An 11232-nucleotide genomic window follows, 5' to 3' on the forward strand; every position below is an offset into this window, starting at 1 on the left:
ATCTGGCTCTCGCAGATGTACTTTTTGTAAATTTAAAATATAATGATGAATGGAAGCAGATCTGGGAGTGCTTCATGACATCTCCAGAAGAAACCCCACCCCTCACCCTGTGGTCTGGTAATGAGCAGCTGAGCGGCGCTTCACCTGGTGCCCAGCACACCTCACCTTAGATTAATCCTCCGAACCAGCTGTTCAGGCGCTCCCGATTCAATCACAGGAGAAATTGTGGCTTTAATTGCGAATGTTATGGATGGCATGATTAGCGGATCGGTGTTGATCGACCTCATTTATGTCTACGTTTTAGTTTAATCTCTTCCGTTAGTGATTTATAATGAGGGAGATACTCAGTAGTTCAGATTCCTCTGTGAGTGAATCAAAGATCTCAACTTTGATTCAAACTGTAATCTAAGACAATCATATGCAGACGCTGCTTCTTAGTGAAATCCCTCTAACAAAGCATGAGGTTTGAGCTAAATTAATTAGACGTGCAATACTTTGTAGGCCTTTGATCTAAAGCTTAAAGTAAATCCTGAAAAGATGTTACTAATTGATATTTCTCCTCTGTCTGTAACGTTGGTTGACATCAAGTGTGCCTTAGAACATGTTTGTAAGTCATCTTCTTTAGCGCTATTAGCTTTTTATTTTCCTTTTTGATGTCTTTATTCATCTCCTCAGTTTCAGTTTTAGAAAGGAGGCGAATCAAGCTGTGATTTACCTTTAGCTGTCCATCCTAGACTTCATGAAATCAACACTTTGTACGAACATTTACCAACCAGAATCAACTCTATGTATATGAGATTTTCTAACATTTTTACAGTGTTTGAAGAATTTATTTATGTTTTTTTTTTCTGTTTGGCAGGTCGTTGAACTGATCTCCAGTGCCATCTCGGATTTAGTCCAAGGAATATATTATGAGAATTACTACAATGTTGAGGTAAATCAGTCACTATTGAGAACATGACATTAAACAGTTGGTCTAATTGCTGCTTTTAGAAAAGAAAATTCTAAATTTCCAGAAAAAAAGACGTTTCCACGTTTTAGGTGCATTAAGGTCACAAATCTCGGACTAGAGCTGTGACTTGAATAAATAGTGAGTCTTTCTCCTTGGTTGGTTCTGACTTTAGGCGCTACCAGCTGCCTTTAAATGAGAAAACATCCTGATAAATAATGAATCAAGACGGACTTTCTTGATTCAAATTGACCACAGTGCTGTCAGGCTGCAGTGAAATAGATTTCCCTATAATTACTCTGTTTTTAGTTAATGCTCTACATTCACAATGATCTTTCTCTGCCTCGGCCTAAATGTTTTTCCTTTTGTTAAATTTAGTAAAATTGGTAGAAATTATAACAGCACCGTTTTTTTCTGTAAACATGACTTTTAGAGAATTTGTTTTCCCCTCTGTGGTATTCATCTTTTGGCTGCAGGATTTGTGGGAAAAGCCTGAGTGAAATGTCTTGTTTTAATTTGAGGAACTGTGTGTTCGTCTGTGGGAACTTTGAAGCGTCTGCCACTGTTTGCCCCGCAGGACGGTCTCGGCGACGGCATGGACGTGACGCCCTGGGAGGACCAGGCGTTTCTGTCCCACGGGGCGCTGCTGGCCAAGAGCTGTCAGGCCGCCATGCAGCTCGCTAAGCACGACAGAGAGGCCCAAAGACTGGCCTACCTCTATGGGAAACACCTATCGCTGGGTCACAAGGCAAGTCTTAGGGAACGAAAACAGTAACCACACAGAATGTTTTATGGAATCCTTTGACTTTGTGTTGGTTTATCAGATTTTTTTTCCTCTTTACTGAAGAATTTCTGGCGACTTGGAAGGAAAATATTAAGAAATCTGATATTATTGAAGACTTGGAAAGAGGTTATTTAATAAAATAAAAAGAAATCTAATAAAATATACACATTTAGGTACTGTGCTTTAGGAAAATATTGAACTTTTTCACATTTTGTCACATACCAACCACCAACTTCAGTGTAGAAGAGGATTTGTATGATATACCAAAACTCAATTCTGGATAATTGCTTGCATTTGTTTTCGTTCTTCTGATTTAATGGCCTGCAAAACCACCATTACCTAAATCTGTAAGCTTGTTATATAGTATCTCTCTACTAGAGTGAACATTGTTCCTATTCTTTTTTGCTAATTACCTCCAGATCAATCAGATTGGCTGTGGACAACAATTTTCAAAGTTTCAATTTGATTTAGATTAGTGACGCACCGATCCACTTTTTTCACTGAGCTTTAGTATCGGCCGATTCTGATCTGATGCAGAAAAACGCTGAGTTGACTTAAAATGTTTCTTCTTTTTTTTCCAAAGAACAAACATAAATGAACGGAATTAAAAATGTATGTGATAGCTCTGCACCAAAGATGTAAAAATAACACAACTTTAATTTGTTCAGTCAGTGCAATTAGAAGTATAACAGCCAATGTAGATAAATAATAGAGAATCTGAAATTGATAAAAAAATAAACTGCAGCGATCCTTTCAAATAGTTCAGAAAGATCAATTAGTAACTCTACAGGTAAAAGCCAGTAAATTAGAATATTTTGAAAAACTTGATTTATTTCAGTAATTGCATTCAAAAGGTGTAACTTGTACATCATATTTATTCATTGCACACAGACTGATGCATTCAAATGTTTATTTCATTTAATTTTGATGATTTGAAGTGGCAACAAATGAAAATCCAAAATTCCGTGTGTCACAAAATTAGAATATTGTGTAAGAGTTAAATTTTGAAGACACCTGGTGCCACAAACTAATCAGCTGATTAACTCAAAACACCTGCAAAGGGCTTTAAATGGTCTCTCAGTCCAGTTCTGAAGCCTACACAAACATGGGGAAGACTTCAGATTTGACAGCTGTCCAAAAGGCGACCATCGACACATTGCACAAGGAGGGAAAGACACAAAAGGTTATTGCTGAAGAGGCTGGCTGTTCTCAGAGCTCTGTGGTCAGAAAAAGTGTACAAGCGATAGGGATCACCGCGCCCTAGTCAAGATTGTGAAAAAAAACCCATTCAAAAATGTGGGGGAGATTCACAAGGAGTGGACAGCTGCTGGAGTCAGTGCTTCAAGATCCACCACCAAGAGACGCTTGAAAGACATGGGTTTCAACTGCCGCATACCTCGTGTCAAGCCACTGTTGACCAAGAAACAGCGCGAAAAGCGTCTCACCTGGGCTAAGGAAAAAAAGAGCTGGACTGCTGCTGAGTGGTCCAAAGTCATGTTTTCTGACGAAAGCAAATTTTGCATTTCCTTTGGAAATCGAGGTCCCAGAGTCTGGAGGAAGACAGGAGAGGCACAGGATCCACGTTGCCTGAAGTCTAGTGTAAAGTTTCCACCATCAGTGATGGTTTGGGGTGCCATGTCATCTGCTGGTGGCGGTCCACTCTGTTTCCTGAGATCCAGGGTCAACGCAGCCGTCTACCAGCAAGTTTTAGAGCACTTCATGCTTCCTGCTGCTGACCTGCTCTATGGAGATGGAGATTTCAGGTTCCAACAGGACTTGGCGCCTGCACACAGCGCAAAATCTACCCGTGCCTGGTTTACGGACCATGGTATTTCTGTTCTAAATTGGCCAGCCAACTCCCCTGACCTTAGCCCCATAGAAAATCTGTGGGGTATTGTGAAAAGGAAGATGCAGAATGCCAGACCCAAAAACGCAGAAGAGTTGAAGGCCACTATCAGAGCAACCTGGGCTCTCATAACACCTGAGCAGTGCCAGAAACTCATCGACTCCATGCCACGCCGCATTAATGCAGTAATTGAGGCAAAAGGAGCTCCAACCAAGTATTGAGTATTGTACATGCTCATATTTTTCATTTTCATACTTTTCAGTTGGCCAACATTTCTAAAAAATCCCTTTTTTGTATTAGCCTTAAGTAATATTCTAATTTTGTGACACACGGAATTTTGGATTTTCATTTGTTGCCACTTCAAATCATCAAAATCAAATGAAATAAACATTTGAATGCATCAGTCTGTGTGCAATGAATAAATATAATGTACAAGTTACACCTTTTGAATGCAATTACTGTAATAAATCAAGTTTTTCAAAATATTCTAATTTACTGGCTTTTACCTGTATATGTAATGTAAAATAAATAACAACGCCTTATGTTGCTCAGAGAACAAAAAATAGAATTAGACTGAATATATTTTCCCTTATGGGTCAGGCACATTTTCACTGATTCCATATCTGGAATTTCTTTCAATTCTAGCACCGATACAGATATTGATATCGGATCTGTGCTTCTCTAATTTAGATGTGGGCTTTAACTGGACCGTCCTAACAGATAACCAGGCTTCGATTTACACCATTCCATTGCAGCTCTGGTTGTATGTTTAGGGTCTTTCCTTATAAAATTTACTGAGGTTTGTGATTGTAACATGCAGGGATAAATATGTTTGCTGTGAAACGTAACAAATTTGGTGCGGAAAACTGAATAAATTTTAATTTTGTCTCACTTTCGTTAACACTCCTTTTTTTCTTAGCAAGCTTTATCCCTCCTGTGACAGATGTACTTTTTGTGACTGTGATGAAGTTATATCAAAGCAAAAGACTAAATGAGCTTCCGATCCACATGGAGCAGAAATGTCTGAAAGCATGAGTAATTGGCCCTCCTCTAGTTTCACTGTATCTGTGTTAATCAAATGCTTCAAACTGGAATTGAATTGGCAAGAAACGTCGTAGAAAGAGGACACAGGCAAAAAGATGAAATGCAGAAATTTGGAAGGATGCTCCAAACGGTTGTTTTGTACTGAACCTGAATGTTATTAGGACGCAACCTAAATGCAACACAAAGTTTGTGCTTTTTGAGTAGTTTTTGGAGGACCTTATGCACAGTGCTGCAGTGGTTTGCCATTTCTTGCCGAGGCTCCCTGCAGCTGCTGATCTGCGGGGCCTCTGCAGCACGCTGGAGTCACAGCATGGTGAGCGCTGAAATGAGCTCTTAAAAGGAAGAACTGTCCTCATCAGGACTGTTGCCTCTCACCAAACTGTCCACCCCACTGCTCATTAGCAGGACCTCTCCCAGTGTAAGATAGCCAAATGTCACTTCAACCACTTTTTTTTTTTTCTTTTTCCTCCAGTGTGACGGTGTAATTGGTAGCCTGAATGTTGCGGAGCAGCATCATTGACTGTTTATGTGTTCCACCTTTGTACAGCTGAACTCTGACCTGCAGCCATTTGTGAAGAGCAGGTTGGGAGAGATGACTTCGTTCAGCCTGAGCGCCGCCCCGGTGGTTTTCCACCGTCAGATCGTCGGGAAGGAGAAGTGGCACCAGCAGCTCGAGGAGGTAAAACATGGACAGTCAGTCACACGGTCAGCGGTTCTGGTGACTCTTACCATCTCCTGTAAAAAAATAAAAAATAAAAAAAATCAAGACCCAGTTAGGCTGCACAAGTCAGCTGTGATCTCAGTTTGTTTATTTCACAGAGATGAAGCAAAGTGTTAAATCCAGCTGCTCTAATGCTTCCTAAACCCATTGAGTTTAAATGCAGTGAAGAGAAGCTGCTTGTTTATGCACTAAAGTGTCAGATTCTGTGGTGAAAAATTTAAACTTTTAATTAGAATTAAATTTGGAAATCAATTTTTGTCACTAAATCAAAAGGCTTGAAACTTAAGCACCATCACTTTTTATACTTTACTTTTTATTAGTGCTGTATGTTCTGGGGTTTTCTGATCTGTATTGTAAGTGTTTAAAAAAAAAAATACATTAAAAAAAGTCTCAAGAATGCCTCCACCAAAGCATAATTGTACTAACATATTCTATATTGTGCTAAAAATTTACAAATCTTCTGATTTCCTCGTCTTTTTGTCAACAGAGTAATTTAAAAGTTGTTTGAACTGTAATTCTGGTTATACATTGAAGGTTTTACTGGATGTGGTAACGTAAAAATAGTGACAACGCTTCAAAATTCACTTAGGAAAGAAATAGAAAGCTTCACTGATGGGATTTAAAAGCTGGTGAAGAAAATTTCTGGAAAAAATTGCGAAATTTGATATATTTTCAAGATGCAGATAAGTGAGATAAATAGAAACAATAATGGAAAATATTTGTATTTCTAGACTTTGTTACCTTTCCAAAAGTTTTATCTATCGATCCATTTGTTCAACCATTATCTGTTTGTATATTCTACATTTTAACCTAACATTTGCAGAAATATCTGCTACTATTCCCAGGAGAATGTAAGTGTGATATTTAGTTGGAAAAACTTTTAGGAATCCCCAGATTAAATCTGAATCACAAACAAAGAAGACTCCTAAAGAATAGAAGTTTAAAAAGACAATCTAAATAAAAAAACATAACAGCATTATCACCCCCATAATCAGCTTTAGTTATAGAGAGAAGAGGAGATCTTAATAACTGCCGTATTTATTAATACATGAGAAAATATCTACTAAACACCAAAGATTTTTTTTAAATAAAAACAGGAATCACATTTTATGACCTCAAAATGAGCATTTGCAGATCTCCATGTAGCCAGGACAAAAAAATCCCTATTTGAAACCCCCAGTTTATTTTGTCTGAATCTCTCATTTACAAAACAAAAAGCACCAACGTAGTGGCAGTTTTAACACTTATGAGCAGTCTGCTCTGTTTTTAAAGAGATTGCGTCACAATCTAGTGACGATGTTCGGTCCCAACAGAAGTGAAAAAAGGGGTTAAAAAAAGAGGAAATAACACCTGCATACATCACTGAAGAAAGAAAACTTTTTGCCTTCTAGGCTTTTTTTAATTAATGAAATTTGCAATTTAGTTCAAAACAACCAAAAATCTTCACTAAAATGAACTCTTCTGTTTTGTCTCCAAGGCAAAGACCTTGAGAAACCAGTTGGATTATAGTAAGGTAAGGTGAAATTTTCAACTATCATGCCTTGTTTTTCAATTTCACCTTTTTCACCTCTTTGAGCATTTCCAGAAACAGTCTGGATGTCTTTTCACTGCAACTCATGTCGAAGTTAGGAAATCGCCTTTCCAAAGTCAACGTGTGAGGCCGGAATGGGACCAAAGCAACAGAGGGGAGGGGTCTGGGGAGCGTTCGGGGGGTGGGGGGTGTTATCTGGTCCCGTCTGAAACCAGAGCTGGACGGATTGGTTACCGAGGCCTATTTGTGGAGGAGACATCGAGGCTCTGAGACAAGAGGTATTGTGAGAGAATCTCCTTCAGCCGAAAAGAGGAGAGAAGTTTTTAAGGGGAACCAAGGAGGGAAGCTAGAGAGGAGAAAACATTAATGTTGTGGATTTACCTAGAAAAATCTGCATGATTTCTATGATGAAATGTAATGTAGAAAAGAAACAGATTTTCTTAAATTGAACCACACTTTGCCTTATTTTTTTGTGCTAAGAAGTCAGAGACACCTTCTGAAGCAAGCTATGTCGATTCACCACATTTCTCATTATTCTTGCAGTAATAGTTGAAGGAAGATACCCTGAAAGCCAGATTGTCCTTCCTTAAACAAAGGAAACAAAAGCGGATATCTTCTTTTAATAAACAGCAGAAGAGTAAAAAAGCAGCCAAAGAAAAACTGTAACAGACCTTGAGTAACCCTGATTTGGACAACAGGAAATGTGGGCCTCTCTCTCTCTTTTTTTTCCCCCCCTGATACTTTTGGCCCAGAAATGAAAAAATTATGTGTCTCAAAAACTGTGATTCTTTAGAATTCAAATTACTCCTAAAATTATTCAATTATTCTTTGAGTTTTGTCTCCTGTAAATCCAGGCATGAAAGAGACCAATCTATTCGATCAATACTAAATGTACGCAGTCCATTATAATACCGGGTTTTTGTTTTGCAGAAGAAAATTTGACTAGGATAAATTATTTATAGGCTTTTTTAGTCTTTTAATTTGAATGTAACATGTACATCATGTACAAATTAGCATATATTTTAAGGGAAAATGTAAATATATAACACAAATCATTTAAACCATCTTTATTTCAGCATTGGGGCTTCTTTTGGGGCAGTGTTTTGTCGTATTTATCCACTTTTCTCTGCAAACATTGTCTAACTCCGTCATAACACACAAATGGAGGATGCCTCTTCTCCATAGCCGTCTTCAGATTACCCCACAGATTTTCTTTCAGAATTAGTTTTCTCTCATGAAGCCATTCTTTTGTGTTTTTCACATATGCTTGGACTCGAGCAGGTGCATAAAGGTTTTGGGTCATAACTCTCTGGTATCTAAAACTGCTCAGAATTTCACAAACCTTAACAAAAACTGCAGTGGTACTCAAAGAAACCAGCCCCAGAAACCAGAGAGTGATGCTGCCACCACCATGTTCTAACTTTTTGGTTACAAGCTGTGTTATTTCTCTAATTACGGGCCTAATGTTTTACATTTTATGCCATTCGTTTCCATTCTATTTGTTTTTTAAAGGGAAGGGATTCTGTCCAGCAGTAGTTGCTGGAAGAAACAGGAGCGCACTGCTGTGAAGGTAGAGATCTCTGATTGGCTGAAAGTTTAAACTAGTTGCTCACACTTAGAGGATTTTCTCAATGTAAAAAGTTTAGAAAAGCAATATTTACTTTGCTGTGTTTTTAGCTGTTTATTTACATTGATTATCCAGATTATATGACTGGGGTAGATGCGGGCAGATCACCTGCTGCAGAGTTTTCTGCACAGCGCGATATACACTACTATATTCCCAGGTGCCTCTGCTGAATATCAATAGCATGAAGATAGGCTGGAGAGTTTTGATGCTGAAAAGACTACGTCTTTCTTTTTCCCAGTTTCTATGAAGAGCTGGACCTTTAATCCAAACAGCAGAGATTAGGGAATAAAAGCATCAGGGAACTGATGCAGAAAGAAACAAAGGTATCAGGCAGGATAGTACAAAATGCATGTAGAAAGCTAATTTTTTTTAAAATAAATAAGCAGGCAGGATGTTTTTGAGTTTAGCTCCTACAGTTATTTTTTTATTTAACTTCTTCTTTCTTAAAGGAAGGCCTACGGGGGTTTTCCACTTCCAGAATTCATGAGGCAAAACGCCCTCAGCAAAAAGATGTCCCAGTGCAGCAGCAGGAACACGCAGCTAGAAAAAAATAAAAATAAAAAAAAATACAGACTCAAAGCTGCTGTTAATGCTTATTGAACTTGATGTCTTCCACTTCAACATGTTGGAATGAGGAAATGTGATGTGCAAACTAAGCAGCTTTATTTTGAAGTTAAAAAAAAAAAAGTATTTCTTACAGAATTCTTTGGGGGATTTTTTTGTCACATTTTAAAGTATCAAATCCCCAAACAAATCTTAATGTTGAACAAAGATAAATACAAACTACGGTTTTCAAATTATAATTCTTATCCAAAGCTACCTGGCCCCAGTGAGAGTATGTATAAAAACATGGAACAGTGAACTTTCCCAGCAATGGAGGGTCGGCCAAAATTACTCCAAGAGTGCAGCGATGATTATCTCAACAGGTCAATAAAAAAAACCAGAACAACAGCTAAGGCCTCCCCTACCTCATTAAAGGTCAGTATTCATGATTCAACAACATGAAAGAGAAACGGGATCCAAGGCAAAGTTCCAATGTGAAAACCTTGACTGACTGAAAAAAAACGGTAAAAGCTGTCTAAAATATCTAACATTCAATGTTAGATGAATGTGTGGATCCTGTTACATGTAGTGTAAAGCTAAGGCAGCATTTCAGAAAAAGAGCATTATACTTACAAACATGGTGGTGGTGGTGTGGTGGACTGGGGCTGCTTTGCTTCTTCAGGACCTGAATGACTTGCAGTAATTTATAGATTCATTTCCTAGAGCGTCCTGGAGGAGAATCTCCAACAATCAGATTGTGACCTTAAGCTCAACAGCATTCCAACACAGTGATCCAAAGCACACCACAAGCCAATCTCTAAATGGCTCAAAAAACAAATGAGTTTTGAAGTGGCGTAGTCAAAGTCTGGGTCTAAATCTTATTAAATCGCCATCATTTATGCTTGAAGACCTCTCTAATGTGGCTGAAAAAAAACAATTTACAAAGGAGAGGGGGATAAATTCCTCCACAGAGAGGTAAGGGGTACTTAAAGTACCCATTCAGTTATTATGTTTAAGGGTAAATTTCTTTTTCAGGTAAGACCAGGTCAGTTCGATTAGCTGTTTTCCCTGAATAATAAATAAAATGATCACTTTCGCAACAGAAGAGATCTGTAGAGGCACACTTGGCAAGAGTTTGGTTCATTACTTTATATTTTATATTGTAGTGAAATGAAGTATCATTAGTTAGATGATATGAAAGCTAAGAGTCTCAATTTTCCAAACAACATAAAAGTCCAACTTTAAGCTTGCAGATAAACAAGGGAACCTGCATTCCAGCTGACGGTGTGTTCGTGTTTGTGCGGAGGAAACTGACGGCCATGGTCCGACTTTAAGAGCAAACTAACTTTTCCTGTACATTCATTGACAGCTGCACAGTGGCAGCGCTGACACAGACGTGACAAACTAATGCCTGCTTTCCCTCCTTCCGCAGCTCCTGGCAGCGGTTAAGTCGGAGAAAGGCGTGAGCTCGGCAGTGGACTTGTGCCGTTACCATAGCAACAGGGCTCTGGAGGCCATCCAGGCTTTCCCCTCCTCTGAGGCTCGATCCGCCCTGGAGAACATCGCCTCGGCCGTCAACAAATTCTGACTCAAGCACGCGCACACACACACACACACACATAGAGACACACTCCTCTGTGGAGAACTGAGAGAGTCTTGGGTTGGTCATGACGCCGTCTTCGTGTTTTTTCTTCAGAAACTCCTACAACTGTTCATCATCGAATAAAAACTCATCACTCCGGCTTCGTGCCAGATGTTTTTGCAGCTCCGATACTCCCCCTCTCCTGCTCGGGGAAAATTACCGGCAGACTGCTTTTTAAAGAAAGAAAAAAAAAACGTCTCTTTATTGTTACCTGGCTTATCAGCACAGCCACATACCGGGCAGAACATCATTTAAGATGTTTTGATGAATTGTTAGTGTCATCTGGAAAATGTGCCATGAACAGCAAGTGAGGCACTAAGGAATACTTACTCTCAAAAATGTCCTGTTTTCTTTTTTTTTTTAACTATTTAACATACTTGTTAGTGCAATGCTGATGCTCTAAACTGTAGCTGCTTGAAATTTTACTCTTTGCCAAACTGAGGAGCTTCACTACAGAAAAGGGTCCTGTTTTACCAATTATGCAGCAAAGAACTGCTTTACTGCAGAGGCTCGACTCAGGTGAATCAGGAGTTGTAATGTCATCA

At 38.8% G+C, this 11232-nt stretch overlaps 1 protein-coding gene across 1 annotated transcript in view; it reads left to right on the forward strand.

Moving 5' to 3' along the window:
- The window catches only part of pdss2 (prenyl (decaprenyl) diphosphate synthase, subunit 2), a 33544-nt gene extending 22312 nt beyond the window's left edge, over positions 1–11232 (forward strand). Inside the window, exons 4-8 of the mRNA XM_032546469.1 lie at positions 860–934; positions 1527–1697; positions 5171–5302; positions 6822–6857; positions 10478–11232. Coding sequence (XP_032402360.1) covers positions 860–934; positions 1527–1697; positions 5171–5302; positions 6822–6857; positions 10478–10633 — 570 coding nt within the window. The 3' untranslated portion in view covers positions 10634–11232. The remainder of the gene's footprint in view (positions 1–859; positions 935–1526; positions 1698–5170; positions 5303–6821; positions 6858–10477) is intronic.

The sequence above is a fragment of the Xiphophorus hellerii genome, chromosome 19 (assembly GCF_003331165.1).
Source record: "Xiphophorus hellerii strain 12219 chromosome 19, Xiphophorus_hellerii-4.1, whole genome shotgun sequence".
Lineage (NCBI taxonomy): Eukaryota > Metazoa > Chordata > Actinopteri > Cyprinodontiformes > Poeciliidae > Xiphophorus > Xiphophorus hellerii.